This window comes from Drosophila busckii, chromosome 3L, assembly GCF_011750605.1.
Source record: "Drosophila busckii strain San Diego stock center, stock number 13000-0081.31 chromosome 3L, ASM1175060v1, whole genome shotgun sequence".
Classification (NCBI taxonomy): Eukaryota; Metazoa; Arthropoda; class Insecta; order Diptera; family Drosophilidae; genus Drosophila; species Drosophila busckii.
The window spans coordinates 558,345-571,394 of NC_046606.1; the positions used below are offsets into that span (position 1 = coordinate 558,345).

Consider the following 13,050-nt stretch of genomic DNA (forward strand, 5'->3'; position numbering starts at 1 on the left):
AATTTGTTTTATGTTCTTAACTTTTGCAATTTTCTATTTTGTTTACAGTGCCAAAATATGTTTAGTTTAATTATAATAATTATGCTCTGTCTTCTAATCCACAGCCCTAACTATAAAAACGCGTTTGCAAGTGCAATTTATTGTATTAGAAACTAAGAGCGCTTCTTACCGAGCTTCATTTGTAAAGTTTTCTTGAGCCTACACACCTTTATTGTATATTTGTTTAAAGCAATTAATATTTAATATACATACGACACAATCCGACACACACGAAATATTATACGAACCACTAGTATTTAGCACGTACCATACAAAAAAGAAAGAATACAATAATTTTGTACAAGGCCTTAATTAGTAGAGTCAGCAATAATATTAATAAGTTGAAATCACTTTAAAAAAATATATATACGTATATAAAAATGTATACAAAGCGTGTCTCATAAGCTTATTAATTTACAACAAATCCTTGTTAATGTAACATGTTAATTTTTGGTTGCAGGTCCTTCGCTTGTGGCGCAACTCCATTAATGTTAACATACATTTTGATTCAGCAAGACTGCTTTTAAAGGTCCTTAAAGGACAAAATGAAATGATAATGCAGGACGATAGAGAATAGTCCCCTGAATGTAGCAAACCAAAAATTGTCAAAATCCGATAGGAAATGGCCGAGCTATGGCCAATTTTGTCCAACACGTTACACCTGCAAAGTACTTGCAAAATTGCTGCATACTTTCGAGAGTCAAGTATAAACAAGTTCGTTGCCTAAGTCACTTTGAAAAATAACTCAAGTTCGTTGCCTAAGTCTTTTTACAAGGCGGTCACCTTCTGCTGATTTCTGTTCGCCTGGTACTTCAGCCGCATTTTGGCCAAATTGCGAGTGCTGGAACGCACCAAGTTCGTTGCTTAAGTCACTGGGAGTAGCAGCTCAAGTTCGTTGCCTAAGTCATCGCTGAATGCCGAATGAATAATTATTGTTGCATACCCTAGGGGGCTGCCAGACGGCAAGGCTATGCAACAGTAAATTGGCCATATCTCGGCCGTATCCTGCCGCATCCTTAAAACTTTTGGCTTACGGCACTTACAGGTCGAAACTCTACCGATCTGCATCAAAAAAATATGGGGTCATCTAAATGTCCATTAACTTGGAAAATTTTCAGCTCCAGTTCGCAAGGAGATGGCCAAAAACACAAAATGGTCATTATCTCCGGAAATACAAGGACGATCCGGATGTCCTTTGGTCAGTTGATAGCCCTTTTGAATCAACATAGCTTGGCACTAATTTCGTCCTGATCCTGCAAAGGATTCGGGAGATATAGCCGTTTTTCTGTATACAAAAAAACCTGTTTTTCTCGGCTCCTCTAAGGACTTTCGTCCTTTGAGTTATATATTCTGAAAGGTCTCAACGAGCCCTACTTTTATGCCAAAGGACATCCTTGTAGTCTTTGTAGTTTGCGAGAAAAAGGACAATTTGTGTTTTTTGGCCATTTTTTCCGACCTACCCCCTATGAATTTTTTTCAAAATATTTTTTGTGCAATTTTGAAAATCCTTGAATGCAGATCGATAGATTTGATGCCCAGGCGTACGAAAATGCATGTCCTTTTTCGATACGAAGGATATTAGAGGAGCTGCAGCTTTAAATATGTAAATTCATTTGCTTTGGTATTATTCCTTTTTCATTTATTTAAATTTTTAAGTCTTTTGCTTTTTCATATACAATATCGGGTTTTCGATTTTCATACACTTTGCGTTTTACATTAGGTATTATTATTATTATTATTATTGTTTAATTATACTCGTAGGTTTTGGGTAGTTTTGGCTCTATAAATATGCATAGCTACAGCTAATTGCTTTTAAGTTAATATTCCTGGTATATACCACACGCACACAGACCTGCGGTATATACGATCGTTTTTAGTTACACACAAATATATATATATATAGATTTTGGGATAAGAGTTACAAAATATACAATAGCGCGCGCACAAAGAGCGCGAATTGGTTTTTAATAATAGTACTACAATTATAAATATATATGTGTGTGTGTGTGTGTGTGTGTGTATATGTGTAGTTTGGATAGTTTGTAAGGTATTAGATACAAAAGAAAAATGCTAGCAGAGTTGCTCAAGTGTTTTGTTGTTAGCTGCCTGGTAGTGGCTGTCCAAGTGTATAAAATGCGATTATCATAGAGGGTAGTGTACTGAATAAAGAGTTAGCATATATACTTGTGTATAAGTTTAAAGATTACATATATATGTAGGTTACTATATCGTATGATAAAGATTATGTACAAATAGTTTTGAAAACTTGGCTAAACTTTTCAAAGACACAAAAAATTAACTCTTTCCACTCATTTGTTTTCAATTTTATATACAAGTTAATTAATTAGATTAGCAGAGAACGAAGGAACATTTAAGAATTTACTATGTGGTCTGCATATGTGTGTGTAAGTGTGTGTTAAATGGCGTTTCGTTTCGTTTTCTTTCGGAGACTACATGAAGCTATAGAGAGAGTGATAAATTTGAATTGAATGTACAAAGCTTAGACCTCCGTGGAGCGCGAGTCATCGGAGCGCGAGGATTTACGCTCGCGTCCTGGTATGCGTCCTCTGACTTCAGACTGCGCCTGCGCCTGAGCTTGCGCTTGTGCTTGGGCTTGTGCCTGCGCCTGCGCCTGCAGTTGCATTTGAGCTTGTGCCACTTGCTGCTGTTGCATCATTTGCTGCTGCTGCAGCATGTACGCCGCTTGGGATTGCTGCATGAAGTTGGCATGCGTATAGGCCTGCATGCCTGGTGCGGCATACACATTGCTGGGCGTGGCCATGGCGCCGCCTGCTGCTGCGGGCGCCAGCTGGAAACGCATCTTGGAGGCGGCTATGGCGGCGGCTGCGTTCTCCCGCGATGCACTCGAGGTGGTGGTCGATTGAAAGCTCACGCTCATGCCGCTGTCCAAGCTGCCGACGCTGCCACGACGCTGCGGCTTCTCGTTGCCAACTGCAAAAAGAGACAAAGCGTCAAGTTTGACTTGCAACTGAATCTAAAAACCACTTACATTGCTCGTGCATGTCCAGCAGACTGTTGCTAAGCGCGCTGCGCTTTAGCTGCGTCGAATCCGCAGAGTTGGGCGCCTGCTCGCCGGCGGCCTGCGCTCCCGGCGGATAGGGACATGGACAGACTTCGACATCGGCCACACCGCTGTCGCGATTATCGGCATTGCCTGGGGCACGATTGCGCGCTGACTTCTGACGCTCCAGCTCGGCCTCAATGCGCAGCGCTTCCATTTCATCCATTTCGCTAATGGACTCCTTGAGATCCTCTGCGAACTTGCAGCGGTCGTGCTCGTTGCGCGCATTGAATGTGATCAGTATCTTGCCGTCGACCTTCTGCGACAGCTGAATGCAGTACGGATAGTTGGGCATGTCCAGCAGATTGACCACAGTGCCGCACAATGGGAAACTATTGCGAAACGTGTATGTGACTGAGGTCTTCTTCTTGCTAAAGATTTTGGTAATGACCAGCAGATCGTTGAAGAGAAACACCTCGCGCTGATGCACGCCCGGACGCTCCTTCTTGTTCACATCCGGTATTTCATACAGGCGACAATAGCAGACGAGTCGACGATGCGGCAGCGCCAGATTCGGCTTCTTGCCCACAATTGTGGCTTGCACCTTCATCACCTGTGTGACATGATCGCTGCCCGGCTTGAACTCGTCCGACTTGACGCGCTCATAGATGCCGCAGAGCATGTCCTTGTCTATGTCATGGCAGTCGTCAATGCCACGCAGATTCTTAATGAAATCCTCAACGCGCATGCGACGCTCCGGCTTCAAATTGGGCGTATGCAGATCCGTATTCAGCATAATAATAGCAAAGGCCAGCACAAAGATCTGAAAGTGAAAGCAATTAGCAATTTTGTACAGTGTATAGAATTGTAGTACTCACCGTATCGGAACTTCTGAGTCTGCCCACAATGTCGCCGTTGCATTCGCAGTAGCGCTGCGAGAAAATCTCCATGAGGCGCTCAATCTTCTGCGCCTCGCCCGGCATGCGGAAGTAGGCCTGGAATTTGCGCAGCGCCACATCCACTTGCCGCCCGGACAGATCCAGCTCCAGCGCAAAGCAGCTGAGCACAGCCATGTTGAACTGATTCTGCAGATTGCCCAAGTACTCGCCAATCATTTGCCGCGACAGTCCCTTGCGCGTGATGAGGAAACGTGCCACGCCCTGTGGCGTATTCTCGAGGAAGCCGCGACGTATCAAATAAGTGATGCCCTTCTCCGGCTTCTTGTTGAACAGATTGAGACCGACGCGGTATTGACGCTTCCGAATCGTCTCGGACAGCTTGTAGTTCTGTGCCACGCCCACTGCCGCCTGCAGCTGCTGCTGCGCCTCGTGCTGCTGCTGCTCGTGCTGCTCATACTGCGCCGCACTCGTGTGCGAGCTGATGGCGTGATCATCGGTTGGGGGCACGCCGCCAGTGGCTGTGACTGCTGCCACCGCCACTTGCATGTGGGCGGCTGCCACGCCCACAGACTCTGCGGAGTGCGTGCTGAACTGCTGTGAACTGTTGAGCGCCGTGCCGCGCTTCCAAGTGTGCGGCGAATTGCTGCGATCCGAGCCCAGATCCGAGTTGAGATTGCGCTCCGCGGAGGTTACACTCGAGTCCGAGCCCGAGCTCTGCACGCTGGTGAGGCTGCCGTTCTCCGCGGTCTTGCAGAGTCCGTTGGTGCGCAGCAGCGAAGGCGGCGGCGGCGTTTGGCGTTGCAGCAACAGCAGCTGGCTCTGCTGCTGGGCGGTGATGGAGCTGGTGCGCTTGGGCACCTCGGGCGGCACCTTCTTGCCGCTGGCGCTGCCCTGGCTGCCGCAGCTGGGCGTGGGCGTGGTGCTGCCGCCCTTGGGACGCATGTAGATCTGGGCGGCGGAGTAGTAGGGCGTGTGTGGGGAGTGGCCGCTGGTGTTCACCCACGAGGCGTTCAGCGAGGTGTCCGCCGAGCTGGCGTAGCTCAGCTCATGCGGCGAGCCATGGTAGCTGGTGTAGTAGGCGGCTGTGGGCAGCGCCTGGGCGGCATAGTAATGCGGCTCGGCGGCGTGCAGCAAATTGACGTGTGGATGGGAGGAGAGCGCGGAGACAGAGTTGGTGGAGCTGGCAATGGAAACGGGAGAGGCGCCTGCAAAAACCAAACAAATATAAATGGTTGCAACTATGGGTATGGCTACGGTGCTCACCTGACTGACTGCGCGGTATGGGACTGCTGTCCAGCTGTCGTCGCTCTCGCATGCTCAGCGAGCGTGTGGGCGGCGTGCGCGCTAATCCCGGCGAGGCAGCACCTGGCGGTCCAGCCATAATGGTGACTCTAGGCTGCTGCTGCTGCTGTTGATGCTGCTGCTGCTGTTGTTGCTGCTGCTGCTGTTCCAGCTGAGATTCTGTAGCGCTGCCATAGGCAGACGAAAGCGAAACATTCACTGAGGCTGCGCCGCTTTCCTCTGCCAGCGTCAAACTGGAGGCGGTGACGACCATGCGGCGACTGAGACGCTTCTCTGCCTTGGCCATGGCCGTGATGGAGGCAAACTTCTTGACCATCATGTAGTGACGAAAGGCGCGCTGTATGGTTACGGCCGCATTGCGTGCGCGCACTCCGCCGTACTTGCGTTCCAGCAGCTCGATCTGCTTGTCCAGCAGATCCTGTGAGAGCTCGTAGCTGCAAGCAAAGCAAACAGAACATTAAAATTGCGCTGAATTTCACAAGCATAGTGACAACAATTCATTTGGGGCTGTTGCTGTTGCTTTTTAGTTAAGATAAGATAAGAACAAAAACACAAAAACTTGGCACTTGGCTTGGTTATTAAAAGCAAACGCCACGCGTCACCAACTACAAAAAATGCTAGTTACAAACAGTTGAAACTAACTAAACTTGGCTTATAAATATGCAAACAAACTTTTGTTAACTAAGCGCGCCACAGCTGAGCAGTATCAAAGTTATCGCTAGACTGACAGCAAATATTTTCGATATGACAAAACGCAGTTATCTAGCAACAGTCACTATACTAACTATATATATATTTATAGAATTGTTTGCTTAAACCTGTGTGACTTCAATGCAAAGAACTTGTTTATAATGCATTAATTCATTATTGTTTTTACTCAGATTAAAGTTTAGAGAATTCAACTCATTCTAAATTAAATTAATTCTACATTTGTTGCTGCTGCTGCTGCTTCTTCTTTACTTTTATTTATAATCACTGTTGCAACAACAAGTTGACGTTTAATTAAAAGACAAACAAAGTTCTAAACCAAGTGCCGCAACAGCTGTCGCAGCAGATTTCCCAAGTCAGCTGATAGCTGCCACAAATATTTGCATATGCCACATGCTGTTGCTGCTGCTGTTGGCATACGTCAGACTTTGGCTTTATCTTATTGTTGCTGCTTATCGCAAATTGAAATTGTCGCAGCGCAAAGTCCAAACTAATTGGCGCCTTAGGGGGCGAGCCCTTTAAGCTGTCACATAACATTCCGATAACTATCACAATATTCTTATATATATTATATATTATTTTATTGCTACTTACGCTGACTGTGCGCGCGTGCGTTTGAGCACATCGCCGCCATTTCGTATGGAGTTCTTCTTGTGCATTTGCTGCTGCTGCTGCTGTTGATGCTGCTGCTGTTGGTGTTGCTGCTGCTGCTGCTGATGTTGCAGCATGGATGCGCCAGTGCCAACGCCACTGCCAGCAATAACAACAGCTCCGGCATGATGATGATGATGGTGTCCATGGCTGTGACTGTGTAGCAGGTGATGTGTGTGATTGTGATGATGATAGTTGCCACTGGCTGCTGCTGCTGCCACTTGTTGCATATAGTGCTGCTGCTGTTGCAAGTGCTGCTGCTGCTGCTGCTGTTGCTGTTGCTGCTGCTGATGGCACGTGGGATACTGCTGCAGCTGATATATCATTTGGGGCTGTGGCGCGGGGTAATTGATGCTGGCCGCCGAATTGTGTGCAGCGCCGGGCGCATAATGATTCTGCAGATAAACATAGTTGCCACCATCGGTGGCACTGCTGGCCGCTATGGGTGCGCCGGCCAGATCGTATTGTGTGGAGCCGCTGCGCTCAATGCTCTTCTGCGGAAAGCTGCAAAGAGATCGAAATCGAGTTAGAGTTTAGTCTAAACTTTCATTTGTTTATGTTTTATAGTTTATACCTTTCGCCAATTATAAAACCTGATATGCAAATAATCATATTTGATTTTCAATCTAAACACATTTAGCAAAAGGTCAAGTCTCGTTAAAGCTTAAATTATGCAAATTAATAAAGACGATTTAGAATCGCGCAAGGGAAGTCACAGTTGAGTTTTATATGCTTGTTATAAACTTAAGTTAGTTACACACGTCGTCGCTCAGCAACGTTCACGTTTCAACTAAACCGAGCTCAGGGCTCAAATGCTCGACAAGCTGCTCGAGCGTCCGCTGAGCATGCGCGTCGGCGTTTACACAAAAAACAGCGAAACGTGTTTTGCTTCACTTAATGTGTGTGTGTGTCTATGTGTGGGTATCAGCTGCCTACGCACACACACACACACACACACAGAAAGGCAGAGCAAGGGAGAGAGACATTGCATCTGTTTTGTTTGTTTGACGCAGCTACAAAACAATTTCCAAATCTTCTACCCTTAGCAGAAGCCTTAGACAAAAGAGCAGCTCTTAAGCGTAAAAGGATCCATATAGACCCAGGCACAATGACAAGGGTTGGCTGCCATCTGTTGTGCAGCAAGGAAATGATTAGCCAACGATGACATAGACACAAATATTCTACGCTCCACCAACTACAGAAAATTCAAGCACTGCAAAGTGTCAGAATCTCAGCTCAGCGAACTCTGGCGACAGATTGTTAACAAGTGCAGCGAGATAATTACAGGATGCGCTGGAAAAGGAAAAACTAATGGACTAAAATGAGCTGCAATTAAATTGATTTTGGCTTCAAAGAAAAGAACTCCGCTATTGATTTGAGTAGCAGACACCCCCAAAATTAAATTTATTATAGAAAATTAGCTACTGGACGCTTCATCTACGCGTTACTTTCATTATTCGCGCTGATTCCTAAATAAATTATATACAAGCATTACCTAAAATAATCCTTAGCTATAATTTTCAATTTAGTTTTTACATAAGAGCACAAAATCCTCAAAATCTTCCCAAGCTTGAGATTTGTTTTTGAAATTAATTATATAAATTATCAACTTATCTAGCTTTTTATAGCTATAAACTTAAGCATTGATTTATTTTTCAACGCATAGTAGCAATATCTTGTTTTTTTCCTATGCATTCACATTAGCAGTTTATTTAAAAACTCACAACCTGCAGAGATCTTTCAGCTCAAACATACGAAAACAATCTGAATTTCCAACGGTAAGCGTATAATTTGATTTTCCATCAATTTCAAATTGTTCTTAAAAACATTTCGTATAGCTAGCAAACTGGAACGGCCTCGCATCATGGCTCAGCTGGTGGGCCAAGTCTCTAAGACACACACACACACACACATAGAAATAATCTGTGGTAAGATGTATTGAGCTGCAGCTGCATTTAGCAACATAAACAGGATTCGCAGGGACAATACGATTTTCTCTATAGGGTTTTGCACCTGGCATTCGCTTCGTTGTCCTGTCGGGCAGGTAGTTTGCCTTTGGCTTGTTATTGTATCCAGCAAGTTGTTCGCTGTCTCTTTCTAGTGCTCAAGTGTCCTCCTGGCTCAAAAATCGAGTTCAAGCAAAAACATCTGCCACACGTCGCACCCTAATTGTTTGTCGTTGCACATGTGCCCAGCTGTTGTTGCATGTATATGTATCTCTGTTTCTGTGTGTGTGTGTATCTTTAGCTTAGGGGCAAGCAACAGTGGAGCTCACTGACATATAAACGTCACGTCAGCTTCGACTCGAGCCAAAGTTGCTTCCTCTGCTCGCTTTGCCTCCACCTCTCAACTTCCTTCCATAGCGTTCTGCTTGATATGCAACAAGTGTGCGCTGATTGGCGGCGTGACCCGCGTCGCGCCGCTTTTAACCAAAAAGCGCAGCTAGCCACCCCTTAATTGTTATTGATTTTACATTAGTTGTTGTTCGTTATGTTTGAGGGCTTATGGCCTTATGAAGTGCGCCCAGTTTATAATGAAAACAAACAAGCAAAAAGACAGACAGACGGAAAGTCTAATGAGTGTGAGGTGGCAGTTAAAGCGGCACATAAAAAGCTTTAAGAATTCTAATTCATTGCATGACACTCAATATTATACAATTATTAATTATTTAGTTACGCTCAAATATTATTTGTATTGTATTTACATTAACAGTGGACTGCAGTCGCTGCTCATTAACAGCGGCTGTTAAATTCAACAGCGCCCCAAGTTATGCTACACGCTTTGCGCTAAGCAACTGCACTTGTATAAATACAACATGCAAACAAGTTCCACAACATCCACACACAGCGCTAACAAGTGTGGAACGCTAACTGCATTTCTTAGCTGCAGGGCTAACTGTATACGGGGTCATAAATGCGCGACAGCGAGATAACGATAAGCCGTAGCCGATTAGCAATTGCTGCTTTACTTTCAAGTGGGTGGTGGGTGGTGGGTGGTGTTGGGTGCGACGCTTACCTGACGGCCGTAACATGATGCGAGGTGTGGGTTTGCGACTCCTTGTGCCGCGTGGACAGACTGACGACTGTGACGTGTCGCGTGGCGGTGCGCACAACGCGGCGGACACGACTGCGTCCGTCTCCGACCACAACAACAATGGGCGGCGGCTTCTTGTCGCTGTCGTATTGCAGAAAGGACTCGCTGCCGCTGCTGTCCTCCAGCGAATTGGAGGAGTGCAAGGCGGGCACAGGCACTGGCAATTGCCTTCTGTGGTTACTATGATGATGCGTCTTGGACATGATCGTTGGGGTACAGTGGAATTGGACTGGCGTTTGCCGCACGCATTCGTTCGAATTCGATATCGAATTCCAATTGAAAAAGCAAAGTTGATTGCTGGGCAGGGGGTTGGGTTGTGGGCGTGTCGCACTTTCGCCTTCACTTTTGTTAATTCGCTTTTATATTGCTTTCATTTGCAAATTGTTTTGTTGTCTGTTTCTGTTTCTGTTGCTTTTGCGCAATTTATTGTTCTTGCTTTCGTTTAAGTTTATATTTATTATGGTTTTATTCAATTTGATTTTAGTTTCTTTGCCATATTATCTTTGGTTTAGTTATTGGAATTTCTGTCGTATTTCTGCTCGCCTTTTATACAGATAACGTTTATATCGATAGCTACGTAAATAAATTGCTTGACATATAAACAAACAAACGCACACACATACACACAGACACTTGAACTAACTTTTAAACTATAAAGCTTGCCCTTCAAAAAAAGAAACGTTGTAATAAAGCCAAAGCGAGAGCGAAAGAAAGAGAGAGATAAACGAACGTGTGACAAATGACAAACGCTAATGAAGCAAAGTGGGCAGCATTGGTGACACTTGCAAAATGTATTTTTTTCCATTTTATGCTATTGTGTTTATGGAAAAAAAAATGAGCAACTCATGCTTACAGACTCTCTCACAGTCTCTCCCTCTCTCTCTCTCTCTCTGTCTGTCATTCAATCAGCTTTTTGTAGCTTTTTAGGTCAGCGATCGCAGTTGTACGCAAGTAAAAGTCGCAGCGAGTGCCAAGTAAATAATATTTAATTTAAATATATATGCAAGTGTGTGAATTGGCAGCCGTTTGCAGTGGCTTGGCTTTAGTTTTTGGCAAAGCCACCAGACTCTGACCTGATCCACTTTATTCCCCATTCCATAAATCATATGGAAATTTACGTGTGAATTTTTATCAATGAGGCACAGACACAATAGAAAGGGAAATACACACAACATGCAAGAAAAATCAAGATCGAGCTTGCTTTTGATTTGATCGCTATGCAAATTTTGCTATTGTGGGCAAAGCAGGGAAGTCATTACAATGGAACACACTTGTCACTTCGCTATGCTTATTTATATTTATATTTTTTGAGAAGTTCAAGAACCTTTTTGACTTTCAAGTGTGTTTTTCACTCTCTCAAGTGTGCAAAGCGATCTTTGATGGCTTTATTTTTGATTCGTTACAACTGAAATGAGTTTTCGTTGCCCCCCTCTCGCTCTCGCTCATTCGCTATCCCGATGTTAGCCTTGCCTTGGATTCCACACAACAAGTCATGGCATTATTGGCCAAAACAAGTCGCCTACAATCAAACAACTGTTTTTTTTTTATTTATTCTGTTCTGTTCTGTTCTACGCTCTCTTGGACAGTTCTCGGCATCAAGCTGTGCGCTCGAACCGAAAAACCCACTCATAAAATTCTAAATTATTTAAGCATTTAGTTGTGTTGTTTAACTTGTTTTAGTTATTTTTTCATGTGCCGTATGTAACTTTATGTTTGTTTGTTTGTTCGTGTTTGGTAATTGCAATGTTTTAAACAAGTTTTTTTTTTCTTCTGGTAGTTTTAAGTTTCTGCTGGTTTGGTTTTAATTTTCATTATGCTTTAAGTTGGCTGCGCGCACGACAATAGCCAAGCAAAAAGTTAGATAGCAACTGCCTTTGTTTTACAGGTGTTCCACTGCACGCGCAACAACAACAACAACAATAGCAGCAACAACAACAACAACAACAACAATTGCTGCAGTTGCAATCAGCTGCAAGCTGTGTATATTTTGTTGCTTGCATTTGTATAATTATTTAATTTACAATTACAATTCACACACACACACACACACATGTGGCGAGAGTGTGGGGCTTTGGAGGGTTAAGCTGGGCGGCACTTTGAGCAGCTTTTTATTCACTTTCGTGTCATTAGTAACGGTGCTCTCTCACTCTCCCGCTCTGCTCTGCTACTCACTCTCTCGCTTATAATTTGTAGGCTGGCTGCATTGCATTTGAAACTTGGACAAGGCGCATGGCAAACGGAAGAGGAAGTGGCCAACAAACAACAATATGCAATAACAATAACTGCGACGACGCTGCGTAATTGCTTAGCAGCAGCCAAGTTGTTGGTTACACAAGCAACAACAACAACAACAACAAAACAATAAGCAGAGAGCGCAACCGTAATTTGTAAAACTTCGTGACAGTTTTTTTTTTTTCTTCTTTTCGGTGGCGAAGCGCATTAACCGTTAACTGTGCTTTCTCTGCAGCTGCAGCTAATAAGCTTTTGCCGTAGTAGAGCTTAGAGTGCGAGCTTTTTGGCAGACCAGGACGTTTTGTCAATGATCGCAGCTCAATTCAACCCAATTGAGTTTTATAACAATTGAATAAAGGGTATAGCAACTGATAGTTGTTATTGCCTACAAATTTCAATTAATAGCAGTAGCAGAAATTTCCAGTCGAGTCCACACACATACACACACATGCACACATGCATGTAAAAAGCAGGGAGCAGAGCTATACAGAGTGGGGGGAATTTGGCTTGTGTTTGCCGAAACGTAACGGGGCGCTGCCGCTGCTATTCCCGCAGTCGACGCCTCTCTTATTGTTGTAGTTGCTGCTTATTGTTGGCGGCACTATTGTTTTTGTGATACGCGCAGAGAAAGGCGATTTTCTCTTTAATTATATTTTATTTTTTTACTTTTTACATTACAACGCAACAAAAACCGAAAAAAAATTGTGTGCATTACTGTAACTGTTGTTGTTGTTGTTATCTCTTTTTCACGGTTTCCGTTTTGGATTTTATGCTGCGCTTGCTATTGTTGCTATTACGGCGGCGCAGGGTGAACACTGTGATGTCAAATTAATAAACCGGCCTTGGCTTGACAACAATAACAACAGCAACAACAACTACGATCACTATGATGATAGTTACAACAACAACAAGCGCTGCGGCTGCTGCGACTGTTGCCGAGTCGTGATCTGCGTGTGTCGTGTGTGTATTTTGCAATAATTCCTGTTATTGTTGTTGCTGTTATATATTTCTCAATTTATTTAACACTCACACTCACACACACTCAAGCACTCATATGTTTGTTTGCAAATCAATTTGCGCGCTGCAAAATATTTTTTTATAACT

The 13,050-nt window shown here is 44.2% G+C and overlaps 1 protein-coding gene across 3 annotated transcripts in view; it reads right to left on the reverse strand.

Moving 5' to 3' along the window:
* Window positions 1-1,690: 1,690 nt before the first annotated feature.
* LOC108599939 (IQ motif and SEC7 domain-containing protein 1) overlaps window positions 1,691-13,050 on the reverse strand; it is a 29,826-nt gene continuing 18,466 nt past the window's right edge. For 2 of the 3 annotated variants that reach the window (XM_017987160.2, XM_017987163.1), the window contains exons 2-6: window positions 6,565-7,125; window positions 5,224-5,696; window positions 3,940-5,165; window positions 3,050-3,884; window positions 1,691-2,991 (exon numbers count right to left, since the gene is read on the reverse strand). In XM_017987160.2, coding sequence (XP_017842649.1) covers window positions 2,540-2,991; window positions 3,050-3,884; window positions 3,940-5,165; window positions 5,224-5,696; window positions 6,565-7,125 — 3,547 coding nt within the window. In that variant the 3' untranslated portion in view covers window positions 1,691-2,539. Of the gene's footprint in view, window positions 2,992-3,049; window positions 3,885-3,939; window positions 5,166-5,223; window positions 5,697-6,564; window positions 7,126-9,636; window positions 10,541-13,050 lie in introns of those variants that run through there. The other variant, XM_017987161.1, reaches the window with a different exon arrangement.